The following is a 19045-nucleotide window of genomic DNA, read 5'->3' as shown; positions in this document are numbered from 1 at the left end:
GCGAATGTTCCCACTATTATTACTGCTGCAGTGTGTGTGTTGTTGTGATGTGTGTCTGTAATGACTGGTGTGTTGAGGGCTTCTGCAGCACACAGGGAGAGAGAGACAGAGCGATAGAGCAGGAGGGGAGAGTGAGAAGTCCTTTATTGCTCAATGCTAAATTAATTGCACCAATTATTCACAGAGAGAGTTGTCTAGTGGCGGCCTTCGGGGGGCGAGGCCCTGACCGCTCTCCCTCATTTTTAATTGGCTGTCCTGTTGAATAATTGATTGGAGCAAATGTGAAATGGATGGGAAGGTCCAAGTGTCTTTCATCACAATGGGAAGGCCGCTCTGACAGCCGGCCACAAACAAACTCTGCTGCTGTATGCAATAAACAAACCACATGCACGTTGCATTCAGCCTGGCCACTGCAGCGGGGGTTAGAATAGCAGATATAAGTCCAGTACAGGATATGGCCTGTAAACCAGTAAAACTGTTATTGGATGCACGGGTCAAGTAGGGGGTGTGTTCGGGTGAGCAGAAATTGTGTCATTGTGTAAATGCTGCACAAAAATGATTCCTACAGCAATTAAATAGGGAGCTATATTTAATGTAAGTGACTCAGACTGACGTGTAAAAGGGGATTTCAGGGATTTCAGGCTAACTCAAGGTCATTACAGTTACAGTGGTTCAGACACCACTCCTTTTCTCATCAACCTACAATGTTTACACCTATATCAAAGCATCACAATTAATCTAGTGTTATGTAGTCATTTATTTCTGAAATGCTACAAGTTCCACATTAAATACCTAGTAACACCCGAACCCTTGAACTAAAACGAAGCTCACATTGCACAATAAGGACATTAATAGAGGTATAACTGCATTATATTCAAACTACTATTACTTACTATTACTACAACTATTCATGCCCTGAACAAAACAAATCATTTTCAAGTTCTCCTGCAAATACAAAAATACAGATGGTATTGGCTGTAATGGTATGCTAACTACCACATTGTCATGTTAAAGAGTAATTCTGTAGCAGAAGTAAAGTCAAACAAATGCTCAGAAAACAAATCTTACCAGCATTTTTTACACCCCCAATTCTGTCTTGCATAAATACGTTCTTATAAGTGCCGCGTCCGGAGCCACACACACCTACACAACCATGCTCACACACAAACCCCTCGGTAATCAAAGGCTATTAACTCCCGGTGCTTTCGCAACAAAACAGATGTAAGATTCATGAGTCCCTGCCCGTGTCTGTTGTCTTTGCCACAGGCTAGTAAAGAAACAATTAGTGCAGAGCTGGCCTCACTGTCCGCCACAATCAATAGTCCCTGATGGTCTTCTAAGCCTATTGACCGAGGCCCGTTCCTCGCGCTAACCCCTCATCTGTGGCGGCCGACAGCGGCTTCACTCGGCCTATCTGGACCTTGTGAGAGGGTTACCAGGTTAAACAAGGCCGATCCATGCAAACAGGCATTTCTTAATACTGTCTGGCTTGCTTTGCATTTGTATGCAAGGGTCGTAGTGGACGCTGTGTGATGGTTTACCAGCTATTTAGCTTGATACAAAAATGTAATGAGTGTTTGACTTGAAATGATCGCCATATGATGTAACAGTTTTTTCCTTATGTAAACGGTTTCAGAGGCATAAAGGTTAGAACAGTTTGATATTGGTGGTGTGTTTGATTTCCTGAATTCATGGACTTGATTGAAAGATGCCTTAAAAAGTTGCATTATTCTCAGCATCTGTATAGTATAGGATGTTAGCATACTTTTAACTCCTCTTTTAAAACTGAATCTTAATGTTGAACTTTGGAATAATTAGCATACTAACAAAAAAGGTGAAATTACCGTTTCACAAACAGCAGGATGTACAGAAAACAAATTGTAGGTCTGTGTACACCTGTGTTTTGGAAGATGTGCATGGCTCATGCCATTCGACTTATACACACCATCTTGTAGCAATCATCTCACTTAACAGCAGCCTTAGTGGCACGGAGGCAATCTGCTGATGTTACAGTAATTGTCTGAGTTTTTGTCCTGACAAAACCCTCCTCCCTTGCTGCGTGTTAAAAAAACATCTGGACCGGTCCAACTCGATGCTCCCCGGCCTGCTGTGACGAGCTTCTCCTCCACGCCGCCTGCTCAGGTGGAGGAGGGAAATCCACGGAGATGGAAGGCAGGGAAAAGGTTGAGGCGAAGTAAGCGGAGCAGCTGTAATGATGAAGAGGTGAGCAGCGGTGAACAGGTGTCACTCCCACCGACGGGCTGCCACCGTGGCCCCCACCCGCACACCCACGCAGGGTAGTGGGGGATAGCGGCGGTTACGAGAGCACCCATCCTTCACCTGTTCCTAGCCCCACGCCTACCTTCCTCCTCTTCTTCAGATGGCACCCAGGCCTCAGCTCAATCTGGCTGCTGTGGCCACATATTGACACACACACGCGCACATGTGCTCATTAGCACCAACAAACGGCTGTACATATTCATAAGAGTGCCAACAATAACATGCATGGACATAAGCTTGTGAATGTATGCAAACTGACACAAACACGCTTTTTATTTTGTAGGTTGCTCTTATCAGATCAAGCTGTAAAACATTAAAGTGTATACTAATACAACTAAATTAAAGAATAGGTTTTTTGTTTACGTTTACATTAGTACATAATTAATTGAAAGGCAAAGTGTACCAGCTCTGATCATGGTGAACCATTAGCTCATATTTCTACTAGATTACTGAGCACAATGCTAAACATTGAGCTTTTCTTAGAAATGGCACAATGTAAAGGTCTGAAAGAGAAAGAGAGAAATAAAGTATTTGCAACTTTTGCAACATGAAACTTAGATTACCTAATCATTTGGTCTTTTATTGTCCAGGGTGGCATTTTGAAATTGCTATTTCTGTTCAATCAACTAGACACGTAAAAATGTACAATAATATTAAAACAGAGAAATGTACCAAATCCAAACTTTGTATTGGATAAACTTTTTGTGTTGCCGCAACTTTTTAGTTTCTATTCATGTTGGGTGTATATAGTATTGCTGCCTAATGCCTATATATTTAGTTGTAATGCTTTATGTCCAATAAAGGGGACATTTGTAATGTATTTCATATTTGATTCCCAAAGATTGTGTCAGCTTTAAAAAAAAAAGAGAGAAGATAATAATACAATGCCAGAGGCTCATTGGTTTTCCGCAATCGAGCAAAAATGTCCGAACTAATTAGGCGCAAAAAATATGACATGTAACATCTTCATGAGAAAAGGGGAGGGGTGCTGTACGTCAATTAATAAATAAATAAATATCAAAGTCTAATTATCCGTTTCAACCATCTATCTCTCCATCCATCCATCTTTGTCCAATGATCACCGCCCTTACAGCTTTCATCAACCTCTTCTCTTCAGGACAGTGTGGAGGGACGGAGGGAGGTGCAGGTGTGTGCATAAAGCACCCCCCCCCCATCACCACCACCACCACCACCACCTCCTCCCTCCACCTCCCTCCCTCCGTTGCCGTGGTGAGGAGGGCAGTAATTACTCTGGTGTCAGCGTTGCAGGGTGCGACTCCTCCCCCCCGGCTAGGGGCGGCGGGCATCCATAACCCATCGTCCTGCCACGGGGTAAACGCCGGGCCATCCATCACGCACCCACTTGACAAATACCTTCCATAATAGAAGTTTATTTTTATGGGAGGCTGAATCAAGGACTTTCCCATGCATACAAAAACGTGTCAGAATTATTTATGGCTTGTGCTGAGACGCACAATATGTCATATCAAAGTCCCATCCCGCTTGCCTGCGCGGCTGCGAGCTGCCGGCGCTCGGCCTGTCGATATCTCTGCTCGCTATCAATAATGTGGAACACCGCCACGATAAGCCTCAGGATTCGGAGGTCATACTCGACACACACACATACTCACGCATGAGAGCTGACACACACACATAAGCACAAGCTTCACATGCAGACAGGGGCATGCAAAAACTCACATATGATGACATGCACACACGTTTTTGAATGCATATCAAACAAAGGCAAATTTTTCTTGTGTCTATGTCGACAGGGAGGGGGAAGTAAAAGCACTCAGTGGAGATGAACATAAATTCATACATCCCACATGTAATTTTCATAGAAATAAAAAGAAAACCTGCCTCAGCACTAGTGCATACAAACATAAAACAAGAGCAATCTCTGCATGAATCATGTGTTTTCTTCCGTTTAAGAGTTCCTCCCCCGAGAATAAAACAATTACCCAAACAAAGATGTTCACAAGACTCGACTTGACCCGCTGCGTGGCAAACAGGACCGTCCGTCACTCAAAATCACCGCCAAGGTCAACAGAAAACAAAACGGTTTGGAGACGAGGAAGCAAGCCTGATCCGTCCGCTACGTCTATGTGTATGTGTACGTACGTGCAATGGAATAATCTCCAGTGGTAAAAAAAAGAAAAAGAAAACATAACAACTAAAAGGAAATCCCTTCACTGTAGCCGGGAAATCTGAGAGCTGTCAGTCAGAGTGAGTGGCATCTCCTTTTTGTCGGCATTAAATTGGGTTTCCTGATAAGGCCCCGGCATCACCGGCACAATGTCGGACCAGAAGAGGAAATAAAAAAAAGAGAAAAAGAGAAATGAGCTGCTTTTCCGTAGGCCACTTGAAGGCTGTCAATCAATGTGACTGACAGGCTCACATGTCGCCAGTGGAGAGAGCGATGGAGTTAGAAAAAATAGATGAATGTACAGAAGGAGCAGGGAGAGAGACAGCATTAAGCCTGGCAGCGAGAAAATGAATAAATATGATAAATATGATAATTGAAATGATGAGATTTTGGTACTTGGCATTGGATTCCGCTATGTGCCCAAAGGGATTAGCCTTTGTCACTGTCATTCTTTTTGCACATTACAAACACGGCATGCTTACACAATACATACATTTGACAAAAGAAGATATAATTGTAAAAGGTAGATTTGTATGTGTAAAAACGCTGATGTGGCAAGAGGTGATAACCCTAAAAGTAGCCGTGAACAAAGTAAAAAAAAAGAAAAAAAAGGTGAAAAAAAAGGTGAAAAAACAGCGTCGGTAGCAGCGGGAGAACTTTGTCCTGTGAAGACAGAAGATGTATGGCTCGGGGGAGATAGTAGCAACAGTAAATGATTACCTTTTTACAAACTGGGCCTTTGTAATAAAATGCGTATGGGGGTGTATTATCAATTCAGCCGCCCAGTGAAGATAGCATTTCTGAAGCCACGGCGAGGCTGATCGCTATCTAGAGAGGAACCTGAATCTGTATTCCTCACAGCGAGTCCAGGAGGGAGAGGGGTCTGGGACTTGAATCGTGTCCGTGTGTTTGTGTGAGAGACACTGTGTGTGTGTGTGTCACTGAGAGAGACATCCGTTAAGGCCTCTCATGCCTGCAGGCCCAGCCGTGACAGAACCAAGATCTATTTTCTTACACCCGCAAACAGAAAAACATGTAAGAGTGTGCGTGTATTGGCAAAAAACACACATGTGAAATATCTTATACATACACACTTATTCCTTGGGGCGAATGAGATTGGACATGCAGTTCTGTGTGTGTGTATGTAGCTTTATACAGTGTATGTGCCAAGCTGAGATTCTCAGCTAGATGTCTGATTCTGGAGCGAGACACTGACAGATGACATGTACACACACTATGTGGAAACAACACACTTGTCTGATAGCAGTCAAACAAGAGGAGACGACAGAAGACACAACAGACAGATAGAGAGACGGATAGCATGGCAGAGCTCAGTTGCTGGCCCAAAGTCACATCACTCACTCTCATAACACACACAACAACACACACAGGGTAAGACATCGTACGGCAGCAGAAGAAAGAGGCAGAAAGTAAGCTGAGAGAAGAGAATGGCTGCAGTTATAAAGAGATATCAGTGCAGCCAGAGGTGTTCATGCACGCTGTGGAATTGTGGGATATTTGACTGATGCAAAGGTGACCGATAATGTGACATGTGTCTGCTTAAAGTCACATATAAACTACTGCAAACTGTGTGTCGAAGGCCACTAATTTGAAAAAACCTAAATCAGTCCGAACCGTGCTATTTGAATAAATGCATGACTACAAGTGCGGAATTTGATTTAAATGTGTTTAAATCAGAATCAATCAATCAGAATCAGACTACTTTATTTATCCCAGGGAGACATAGGGTTTAGTGACAGCTGCTGTATTTTAAACAAAACATTTAGGTACACATAAGAGTGTGCAATAAAAATAAAATAAAATATTTTAAATAAACAAAATAGGTTTAAGTAGAATGTCCAATAAAAAATTAAAGCAAATATACATACAGTATGTATATATACAAAACATAAAAGGTTAAAGTCAAAATCTAAGAGGCTGTTGACTGTGAAGTCCTTGCGTCCTTGTGCCAGTCTTTATGTTTAAATATTTAGAATATAAAAATGATAAATGACAACTGTAAGGTTTGGGGACTTTCTAACGTAAAGCCTGCTATGACTCTAGGGACAGTTCATCTCTATCTACTGTGTCATCCTTTTTTAATGTGTCACTTGTCCCCAAGTACAATGGATGCACATTGTATACACATTATTAAATGCAGCAAGTAAAGCCAAAACTAAGTGCGTGGTGAGACAGTTTAAGTATGTTGAATAAACTTGACAAGTTAAATGTAATGTTTTAGAAATAGTTAAATTATGATATCATGACATTTAAGATGTTTTGAGTCAAAAAGTGTTTTGTTAAAAATCCACAAGGCTTCACTAAAAGTTTCATAAGACTTTTAAGACATTTGTGGCCAATGATTTTATATAAGCGGCAGATTTATCCAAAGTGATTTACAATAAGTAAGTAAATTCATAAAGACAATTCCAATATCTGATTGGACAACCTTTTTATTCTATCATTTAGAATAAAGTGCACGTTCATTTCCTCAACTCAACAGATACATGGCCCAGAGCTCTGCCATAGAAGAACAAACATTTTCCTCCTCCTTTCATCCTCCTTATTCTTTTCTTTCTTTTGTTTTTTTCACAGGTGTCAGAACAGATTTCATGGCCTGTGCATATGTGTGAATTTGCCACACCCCTTTTGAGTGCTAATTTCCCTTTTAGGTTTAATCTCCCAGTGAGTGGCTTTCCTCGCCCTTTAATTAGGCTATGGGGAGTCGACACCAACACTAAACACACACACTCAGACTTGGAGACACGCTCACAGACTATTTCTTGCTACACACACGGGCGAGATGTACACACACCCACTCAAATGCTTGCAGTCCCAGATTTGAGACACGCTTTGCTAAGACAGTCCTCATCAGCCCTCTGTGGGCTTCTTTCACACTCTGGCTCCCCTCAACTGCACTAGTCACCAAGACAGGACAGAGGGGGAAAAGTGGAGAGAGAATAAGAAAAGAGGAGATTACAAAAAAAAGTGAGATATTCTGTATTTGTGAGAGGATAGAAAGAGGTGCTGGTGCTGTCGGCATTCATCTCTGACCCTTTTCCATTAAAAATCTGTTTGTAAAGTTTAAGCAGTATTTAGGCACGTCAGATTTTGGAAATGGCATTTTTAACTGATCATACATTTTCTAACCAGATTATGGTGATGTGAGCACTTATTGAACACGAGTAATGTGGTGAAAACATCTCTGCATACATATGTTAATGAGATGCTTGAATTTGACTCATTAGCTTCATCATTAAGTTCGAGAAAGAAGGAATATTTTTTTAAATAAAACTCTTGCTTTGTTGCCTCAAGGTGTTCCATGTTTTCTTAATAGTGCTTTTTTTTGAATAAATACGTTTTGGTACTACCAATTACGAAACAGAGCTTTCAAGGTAAAGTTTTTTTGGACAGAAACATCCTAACGACTGGATTATATCAATCGGAAAGCTTTCTGGATTGTCACCCTAATTAGTGTCTTTCTTCTCCATCTACAGGCCCATTCTTTAGATCACCACCTGAACCAGAGGTGAATGTAATACTGAAACTCTTCTCTTCCACTTATTTCCTCTATTTTCCTTCTTGTTCTCTAAACAAACCACAGATTTACCCAAACAAAACTGTGCACTAAATAGGGAAATACGATAACAGCGGCAGTGATAGTGGCTTGTTATGTTGGAAATAAGAGGGCACTTAATTGGGGTCTGATAGTGTAATAGGCAGCCCCTCTGATTACCAACTCTGCACATTGGCTTAAATTAGCCCACTGATGAGCAGCCAGGGGATTCAATTATGCTGGGGGAGAAATAAGGGGCCCTAATAGGCCACTGTATCAGGAAACATGGGACTGGGCTAAAGCGTTGGTAATTGGTTGTTTAGTTGGGAAAGTTGAGCCTGTTGGTAATTAGAGATGCTGAGACGTTTGGTGAGCCACCAAAACAGACGACGCGCGGGGGCTAGAGGCGAAGAAAGAAGACGAGGGTCCTCGGAACACTAAAAAGGGGCAAAAGGTCGTGGTGGAGATATCAGAAGTGCACTTCAGCCAACGAGGGAGTAGATAAGGGAAAACATGTTGGTACTAGGAGCAGCGTTGACTCAGTAAAGGTCACGAAGGGGCAAATCGTGCTGAACGTGAAGATCATGCTCTCTTTGAAGGGTTATCATATTCTTTAGATTTTCTGTTTTACTTTCTCATTAATAACCAATCCTTCTTATTCTCCTGTCTGTCTTTCATTCTTCCGGTAGACACGTTTGCTGTTAGCTGCAGCTAGATATGTGCAGTGTCTGAATTGGGGGGGAGAAGGAGGATTGAATTATGGATGAGGCTTTATAGGAGCCGGCGGCCTGTCTGGTCCCATATTCACTGTCCCATACAGGAGGAGCTGCCCTGCCCGCCAGCATCCCCGCCACGTCACTCACAGGAGGTGTGTGTGTGTGTGTGTGTGTGTGTGTGTGTGTGTGTGTGTGTGTGTGTGTGTGTGTGTGTGTGTGTGTGTGTGTGTGTGTGTGTGTGTGTGTGTGTGTGTGTGTGTGTGTGTGTGTGTGTGTGTGTGTGTGTGTTTCTGTCTACGTACTCTAAGGGCACATAAAAGCACACTCAAGTGTTCTAAGGCAACTATCTCAAAACATACAGCAAATTTTTTTGATAACCTTTTAGGATGTCTGAAGAGTAGTAATTCATATAAATGATATTAAGATTTACAATTGGTATAGTGCATACAAACAATATAGGTTTTTAGAATAGTGTTGGAGATGGAGAATCTGAACAAATAAAAATACATTTATGACTTCGTAGCTAAACTATGTGTGGTTTGAAAACTGTTTATTATTGCCCTTGAACATCCAACTTTCAATATCTTAGGAATAAGCGCGTATGCCGACTGAACCTCTGTCTACTGTGTAAATGTTAGGCTGTGCCCTACATAAGCCATCTGCAACTTTTCAGAATAGTGCATCATAAGCAAGCACCTCACTGTGCCATTGCAACAGCAGGGAGCATATATCAAGTGTCATCAATCTGCCTGAAATGTGGTGACAGTGACAGAACTTGTCCAGAGGCTCAGACAGAGGCAGAGGTTGACCCAGTATGGCAATGACACTACACTTCCAGTCATCAATTACTGGGTGGAACAGTCTGTGAAGGCCTAAAGGTGGCTAAAAACACAATGTAGACATCACTTCACATTGGAAGCAGACGGAAACCTACTGCCTCTCCGTCTCCACACTGATTGGATGGGACTTGTCAGTCAAGGCTCGGAATGGCCACTAAATGGCTGAGCGGAGGGTTTCAGATTGATGCCAGGAGGAAGGGGATGGAAGAAAAGGGATGAAACAAAAGGCCGTTTGTTGTGGCTGATGTGTGATAAATGCAGCCGGTCGGGGAGTTTTCACGCTCATTGGAGCAGGTCATTATGCAGGAATTGCTGCCTGCTCGGCCCAGACGGGCCCTGTATTGGTTTGCTGAGATGCATGCAACCGACAGTGTGGATTTTCCCTTAAACCGCTTAGCTAAACCCCCCAAAAACACTCACAAACAACCTGTGTTTCATGTCTCCTGGGACACACTGGCATTGAGCAGACGCTTCTCAACTGTAATAACTCAACCAACACTACATGTGGAGTGTGTGAAGGGAATGACGTTGGTATTAAGCACAGCACAGCCAAAGAGAAAAGGGTGGGATGAAGGGGCAGAAGAAGGATTTGGAGTTAGGAACTCAAACAATTCACTTCAGTTCCCAGAGTAAACCATTCAAGACCAGATGAAGCTGAAAGGTGTTCCTCCATGTGGGAGTTCTCCAATTAACACCCCGACACTGGCATGAGCTTATCTTCAAGTTTCTACATGCAGGTTTCTTTGTGTGGTTAGGGAAATTAGATATAATGGAGACAAAACAACAAATAGAGGCCAGGGTTTTGTCTTAACCGGCTAACAGGGGCGCTGCGCCCTCATACCAAAATGCCGAAAATCATATTTCCGTTCGTCAAAAACTGTATAACAACTAGAAATATGAAAATTGTGTCAAATACAACGTCAGACAGCCTAGACAGCTTTGTTTTTACGGAGCTTTGACGTTGCGTTGTTTTTTACATCCGCGGAGAAAGTACATCTCTTATAGACAAGATCAGCGCCTCAGTACTGCCCTCATACTATATTTTTCTAGAAAAACACCTGGAGGCACAAATAGTTTGTTTTGTAAAAACTGAAATGACGACATAGTTTTACCACACAAAGCAACATTATGTTATGTTTAGGCCATATGCATTAGATCTTAATTGGCTAATAAAATTGAGATTGCAGTTCCATAAACATAAAGTCAATTAATGGCAATGTGTCTCTTTATCTTGTAATGTCCCGTGAAATTAACCTGGTGTGTGAACTTGATTTAAAAAACAACAACTATAATCTCCACCCACCGACACGATAGAATAAAACCGGGACTGAACCCAACCATAGACTTTTAGAATCGGTAAACAGGGCTTGTTGCAAAAACATTCAGAAAACTGCATACAATGTTTTATACTGCTTTGACACTTGACTAAACTGGGAAAACTATTTGATTGACTGGTTTGCTTTATGTAAAGCCAACAAATCCCTAATTGTTAACTTTGTAAGATACTATTCAAAGTAAAACAATCTATGCTCTGACAGAATCACCACAATGAGCCCCCCTGTTAATCTGACTTTACATTTTAGGGAACAGAATTACTTTTTTCATTAATGCCTATCATGTGCGAGCAACATAAGGACGGTGACACAAAGACGCAGGTTCATCACTGGCGCTGACGACTTGATGTCCTGTAGGTGTTTTTTTCAAAGAACTGTGATGCTTTGTTTTTTTCACATATTTTCCTGACACAGAAACGTGTCACATATAACACATTGTTATTAGAAACAGATGTTGATTTTATCGTCGGTGTCTGTGGCTTCTTTCACAACGTCGACACAGTGTCATATGCGCCGGGATACCAGGACACATTTGCATGACACACACACCTGTCGTCCACAATGCAACACGCCGTGGTAACACAATACGCAAGTAAAACTCAGGAGAGTAATGTTTCATTACATGATGAACAGAAGGTGAAGGCGAGGGAGGGGAGCCGGGGAGGCGCGCGGATGCATAACTTAAGTAAAAGCCATCCAAACCCATATTTGTTTACAGATTTGTTTAATAAGGAAAAATATATGCAAACAAATGAATTTGCCCGTGGTTGTAACTGTGTATTAAGATCATCACTTACAAGGCCAGGTCTCCTCCAGCCCTCCACAGGAGCCATCCATCATGCATTATTAAGGAAAATAGAATCTGCATAAGGCAGAAACAATGCCTCCAAGAAGTTTATTTATTTTATCTTTTTAGGGCGCTAAGCAGCAGATCCAAGTACTGAGACGCTGTTAGCTAATTACAAAGCATTTGATCGCTATGCCCCCAAGATGTGCAATTATAACCTTGGTTGAAAATAAGGGAAATGTTTCACAATTTCAAAACGTAGGATAAAGATGCTCTGACAAAGCTCACCTTTGTGTGTGTGTGTGTGTGTGTGTGTGTGTGTGTGTGTGTGTGTGTGTGTGTGTGTGTGTGTGTGTGTGTGTGTGTTTAATATAGTTTTTAGGTACTGAACAGGACAGGAGACTGATTTAACAAAGCTGTTGCCCTGAAACCACAGCTGACCTCGCTGGAGGGAGATAGCAAAGGAAGAAGGAAATGTACGATTTCCCAAAGCTGCTCCAGTCATAGGGTACTAGCAGCATTTTAACTAGAAAGAAAGCAGAGGGGTACTTTAGCAAAGTCGCAGCACTCCGAGCTACCTGTAGCCCTGTTTCTGCTGCAGTGCTATCTCAGCCGAGATCTCACAGCCAACGTGTATCTCTGTGCAGATCGCACAAGGAAGACAATTGTCATTAACATTTTATTAAAATGTGTCCCATCAGCAAAATTTCTCCCCTCACACATCTAACCTCATTTTTCCTTCTTTGTTCCCCTCTAATTCTAATCATCATTCCCCTCCATCACTAGCTGGGTCTAATTCCCTCTCTTCCTTCGTTTGCAAAGGACCTCTGCTTTCATCCTTGAGAAGGGGCTTTAATTTGGAAGTGCGACGCTGAATAAAGAAGGGAAGAAGGAGAGCGAGAGGGTGATATGGAAAGACAGAGCGGCGGTGGAGACGTTCGGGTGTCAATCAATCCGTCGCGAGGGGCTGCAAGAGACTAGTGCGCGTTTGATCTGTGTCTTTCAAAGGGGGAACAGCGGGAAGGGCCATCACAGATGATTTGCTTCTCGCTGCTGGCCCTGGTGCCACTCTGACAGAGAGCAATCACAAGCAGGTTAATTCAACATCTACCTTCTTAATCTTTTTTCCCCCTGTCTCTTTCTTTTGGTCTCGTTCTGTCTACTTAGATAAAACACTGCTCTTCCTGCTACCACCCCCACCTCCTTTTCCCCTCGTTTGAAAGAGAGGGAGAGATCACAAGTGTACTTTCAATGATTTTTCAAACCACCTATAGTTTGATTGCTTTGGTCTTAATCGGGTTGGGTTAGGGTTAGGGTCAGAGTTTCTGCAGTCCTGCAATAGTATATTTACGTGTTGCTACAATGAAGTCATATGTTAAGGATGCTGTTATGCATTGTCGAAAGCAAATTAGGATCTGTACATTTTCATCTTCTAGGGTTAGAAACACCATAAGCTGTATTTTAAGTTAATTACTTTTGCTGTCATTGTTTGTGTTCATATCTGTGGTATGTTGTGACCAGAATATGAAGTAGAGCATCATGATGACATCTTGAAAACATACTGCTTAACTTGACTGAAGGAGAAGGATATGTTTTCTCCGGATGAAAGACGACGCAAGTTCCAGACAAGATCTGACCTTCACTCATATAACACTGAAAACTGAAACCCATACTGCTTTCTTAGCTGTGTGGAATCACAGTAAGATAATAGCCACCTTTAAGATGAGGCAACAGCATTGGCTTTGACGTGGATAGAGAAGTATCCTTCTTTCCTCTGGATGATTGTAGTTTTCTTAACAGGCCACACAAAGGTGGACAAAATTCAACAAGATGAATCTTATTCTACAAAAGGTCAGCCATGCATAAGGACAAACAGAGGTTGGGGAAATTCTAGGGGTTAAAGGGTAAGAAGAAGCGTAAAGGTGTGCTTTGGTTAAAGGTGAGAGGGTATGGAGAATATGAAGGAAGAAGGTGTTTTAAGAGAAGTTGAAGGTAAAAAGGTTGCGACGAGAGGTTAGGACATGGAAGTAAAGAAGATCAAAGACAGAAGTTGGTCATTGAATTGGAAGAAAATAAATTATACTGACAAAGAATAAGCCAGATTGATAAACTTTTCAGAGTCAGCACAAAGACACTCCATTAAGTTTCAACAGGAAATAAGAATACAGCCATTTTCCAGGAATGTCCCTGCCTGGCCTTTTTTCCCATGGTGCTCTATTCCTACTCTACTGCTTTATGTAAGGTCAAAGGAATAACAGGATAAAGGCTGTCCTCTCTGCTCCCCTGAAGGACAAGCACTCTGGCGATTGGATTTGGTGTCCTTCAAGGACAAAGGAGGAACACTGGGATACAAAGGAACCAATAGTGGAAGAACAAGATTTCATCTGTCTCCGTGGCCTGAGTGAGTGGCAGCGATGGCTGGACGGGCAATCTTCGAGTGCTGCCTCTTTGTGTCTGGGTGCCCTCCATCAGCATTGAATAGCAGGGCTCGAAGCATTGACAAAAAACAAGCTCAAGGATTCTGGAAGATCTGACCTCTGTGGAATGATAGAGCCTGGGCAGGGTAGTTGGGTCAGCCAGCTTGTCTAATACAGTGAATCCAAACGTATATTTATCTTTCGGTATACTGTATGTGCGTAGATGTTTGAGTTCAAGTTAGGAATCAAAACGAAGACGTTTCGAGAGGTAGGTCAGACAATGGAAAGTTACATGGTAAAAATGGCAGAAACAATGGGAAAACATGAGATGGACAATATGTTAAAGCTATCCTCAACATAGGAACTTAAAGGTGCACTTCACTGATTTCCTCTGGCACCTTCATAATGTTAAAAACAAATGATTGATAAAGAGCAGCAACAGCAAGAGATGATATACCCTTACCTTTAGTCCCTAGAATGAAAGAAGCACAGGAAACTCTGGATCCTATATTTCCCATGATATACTCAAACTTTGGTAGGAATGGGCAACCCCCCTCACGGTTAGACTCAGGCTAGACATTCCTGTAAGCATGGAGCACCAATGCCCTTCAAACACAAACGTTCTGAGGACTGTAATCAAGGCAATTTTCTAAATATATATATTTCTTGCTCCTTAGAGACTTCTCATTCGGGATAATGGTGAATTTTTCTATGAACAGGGATTCTAGAGTAGAAATTGAACAATTAGATACCTGCATGTAGGTAGGCAAGGTCTGGATTCTCAATATCTGGGTGGCTCTCCTTCAGGTGGTTGCGGAACTCCATGGGTGAGTTGGTGGCATGGATACATTTGGGACAGTTGTACATCTTCACGCCCTCGTGTTTGCCTGTATGGAGAATGTGCTTCCGGATGTTCTCAGCACAGTTAGATCTGGGGGAGACAAACAAAGGTAAGAGGGCCTCATTGCTTTTTGGAATAGATAGAAAGATTAAAAAAAAAGATTAAAAGACGAGAGTCATGAGGAAGAAAACACGAAATAAACCACTTGGCAACTTTCCCAAGAAAGGTTTGTTTTACTAACGTTTTATTTTGTGGCAATGATGACACACACTCTCTAAGCATTCATTGCCTAAATACACCTCTGTGAAACAGACCAAGCGAAACACGGATAGACCGGGTGGGATGTGTTGTGGTGGTGGCGGTAGCAGTGGGTTAAGGCCATTGTGAGACTGTGCATGAATCTAAAGGCCTGCTAAGTTCGCTGTAAAATCATCTCTTGAAGAAAAGGGAGTTAACAAGTGTACTTTCAATGACTTTTCAAACCACCTATAGTGTAATTGCTTTGGTCTGAATCAGGTTATGAGTGGTTGAATTCCTGCGGTCCTGCAAGTTTATTAATGTGTGGCCACAATGAAGCAAATTGAGAGGAAACTAACGCATTGGTGAAAGCTAGGCGGGATATATACTTTTTTCTAGGGTAAGAAACAACATAAGCTTTATTTTTGGATCATTCCTTTTACTGTCACTCTTTTGCTTCATATCTGAGGTGTCCTAAGACAGCTGTTATGCATTATGTATCTTTTATAAATAGTATGAAAGGTATAGTAATATTTGTGTGTGCGTGTAGGACTTTGTGGGTCTTTGGGCGGTTCAGATAGGGCAGTGAGCTACTGCAGGGTGTAGGATGTAATGATGTCAGCTCAGAGACTCACACACAACCCTCTTCTGATTAATGACGCTGCCTGACCTGCTCACAGGCTCTATCTAAACCTGCCTACACACACACACACACACACACACACACACACACACACACACACACACACACACACACACACACACACACACACACACACACACACACACACACACACACACACACACACACACACACACACACACACACACACACACACACACACACACACACACACACACACACACACACACACACACACACACACACACAAATGGGGTACTCGAGACAAACATGCACACACATTCATACAAGCATAGACATAAACAAACCTTTGCCAAAATACAAATCTCTGATATGACTTCACGCTTGCAGATATACAGACATGAATCCATAAACACTTACACACATGTGCACAAGAAAGCACATAATGCATCATGCAAGCGAAGCATGTGCAGTGTAGAACACAGTTTCATACACACACATAAACACACAGCGTCATGTGTTGATGGATTGGGCACTCGTGCTCAGTTTGGACCTGACATTCTCGGACAGTATAATACGCAATTACTCTCCCTTATCACCTTGGCCGGGACAATAAAGCCTCACAGTGCCATAGCTCACGCCAGCCAAGGAGAGAATTTGTTTTCACTTTTGCAGAGACACCTCTCTCCATCATGGGGCCACAAGTCCAGCCCGGATCCACTTGGGGCCTTACAAAGAAAAAAGAAGAGCCCTCACTGGGTTCTGTTGATGTTGTATGAAAAACACAAGCATTTGCCACTGGTGAACAATGAGCGCTCTTCACAAAAGTCAACACTGGAGTCGGTTGGGGTATTTTTTTTAAGTGGTTACTTACAGTAGTGTCGGAATGTGTGTGTTACCAGTTTATTGAATTAGATATATAAATATCTAATTCATGAAAGTTTGATTTATGTTGGAAAAGGTCATGCTAGGCTCAAAGGAAGTGAGGTATTCGGATTTGGAGTTGGTTTAAAGTTAAGCAATACTTGTCATCCTTTAAAGGTGGGGTAGGTAATTTTGGAGAAACCAGCTTGAGTGCGCTAGAATTTGAAAATACACAGCCGGAAGAAATCTGCTGCTTCCTTACAGAGCCCCTCCTCCAACACACACGAATGCGCACATGACCAATGAGGGCACGAGATAAGTTTGTGCACAGATGGAAGGCTGACAGGCAGGTAGGCCATCCAGTTATTTTTCAAAAATATTTGGTCATGCTTTTTACAGCACCACGGCTTCCACAGATGACATTTTTTTATGGATTTTTTGTCAAAGCACTTAAGATATTCATTGCTATCGGGATGTTAAGAGCATTCCATGGAATATAACAAAAAGTGTATCTCGAGCCGGTTTCTCAAACTAACCTACCCCACCTTTAATTCTGAAATGATATGCGGTACAAGAATACCTGGCTAAATATTGTATTTATAAAAAGAAGCCCCGGAAAAAAAGATGCTTTACTTAGGCCTAGTATAAAAGTAATATACATTCAAGGTCTTGTAGGTTTACACCAATGCCAAGTGTAAGGCGTGTGAAGAGCTTTTAAAGTATAAATGAGATTTTCATTGACTTGATATTTACACATATTCTCAATCATTTAGCCAACAGATTGGCACACACTGTTGTGATTACAGCCGTCACACACAACTATAACAGGTTCACTGACAAATCATAGCAACATCTGCTGACTGTTTTTCTGCTTAATGAAAAAAACAAAGAGACGTAAGAACTTAAACTGTCACATGCTCATAAATTACCGCAAATCAAGCTGCTTAAATATGCATTTTTTTATTTTACTAAAAGTGAACTGATTTCTTATTCGAAAGTGGGAGCATAAATAGATACAATTTGTTGCGGAGCTAAAAGGTTCTAAAGAGAGTGCGGGTGGATTCCTGGGGGGGGGGGGGGGTGGGGGGAGTAATTGTCATATTAAAACAACACAACGTGCATTTAGGAGTCAGCAGGTGTCACAGTTAGTGAAAGCCCACACCAGCCCTCCTACTATACACCGTATTAATTAGTCCAACACTGTTTCAACTTCCTCCCCCATCCACGCACTCACCATGGGAATCAGCCATTCTGATGCTCGATGGATGCATCACCCCTTCCTCTAGCTCTTTCTGTGTCTCCCGCTTCATTTATAGCCATTTCCATATTCCTCCTCCCAACGAGTGTATGGTAATGGGAGAGGTGTAATTGAGAGGCGCTTCGTTAGAGGAGATTCAAATGTGTTTCTTTGTGTGTGTTAAGGAATTGGGTGTATTAGGATCATTGGTGCCATTTGGATATTTTTCTGCCAAGGAGGCCCAGTTATCATCATTAATGTCCCCCCCACCGCTCATTCCTCCCTCATCTCTCCCTTCACTTTACAAGGTCACAAACCTCCCTGGCATTGACGGTGAGAGTGTCATCCTCAAAGCCGCCATCGCCTCCAATTGAAACTCATTTTAAACAGGTAGATTGAAACATGAATAAAGCGGCATTCGATAAACAATAATAGCCATGGAAGGATGGCAGGAGTCAGAGGGTATGTATCAATTAGACCGCTTAAGATGCAACAGTGACTTTAATGAGGAAAAAAAACCTTGTCATTGTGAACAATATAAATTATTCTTTAAAAACTGGAGTAAAGAAGTTGTGCAGTTTGCATAAATAGCTGCAGAATAGTCAAATAGACATCATTAATTGACAGCCCAGGACTCCCATTAGAATATTTTTACTACTATTCCCCAACTATAATGATCCCTTCTCTATTATCTATCACTGTCTGGATAGCAGATGAGTGGCATTTGATAGATCATTCACTCCCTGCTCATTTACATGCATTTGAGGAGCAGCCTTGATGGAGATCACATTGTATCAAGTGGGAACCATAAATAACATTAAATATGGATATTTTAATAGTGGAAATAGGATATATACGTGTGAAAAATTAGCAAAAACTGTCAATCACACAACTAATTCATTTGTCTCAGACCTAAATATGTCTTTACAACAGCACCATATTTTAATAAGTTTACATTTTGAGGTCATAGGTCATCTAGTCCCTCCTTATCGTGGTCAGGCCACCAGAGACGTCAGGGTTTTTAACATGTATTCAGAGAGTAAGCAGGGGTGGAGGCGAGGGCCCTCGAGGCTGTCTGGGGCCCGCACATTCAATTCCTCATTCTCACATTAGAAAGCCAGCGGGGCGTTTCCCCCAACCTCCCCCTCCTCCCACCTTGCCCCACCCCCCTTCCTCTGCCTTCAGGA

The 19045-nt window shown here is 42.1% G+C and overlaps 1 protein-coding gene across 2 annotated transcripts in view; it reads right to left on the bottom strand.

The window, feature by feature from the left end:
- znf407 (zinc finger protein 407) overlaps positions 1-19045 on the bottom strand; it is a 148464-nt gene that overhangs the window by 26295 nt on the left and 103124 nt on the right. The window contains exons 9-10 of one of the 2 annotated variants that reach the window (XM_079693716.1): positions 14828-15006; positions 14539-14657 (exon numbers count right to left, since the gene is read on the bottom strand). In XM_079693716.1, coding sequence (XP_079549842.1) covers positions 14581-14657; positions 14828-15006 — 256 coding nt within the window. In that variant the 3' untranslated portion in view covers positions 14539-14580. The remainder of the gene's footprint in view (positions 1-14538; positions 14658-14827; positions 15007-19045) is intronic. The other variant, XM_079693715.1, reaches the window with a different exon arrangement.

This window comes from Notothenia rossii, assembly GCF_949606895.1.
Source record: "Notothenia rossii genome assembly, chromosome: 7".
NCBI classification, from domain to species: Eukaryota; Metazoa; Chordata; class Actinopteri; order Perciformes; family Nototheniidae; genus Notothenia; species Notothenia rossii.
This window is presented reverse-complemented; position numbering and strand designations above follow the sequence as displayed.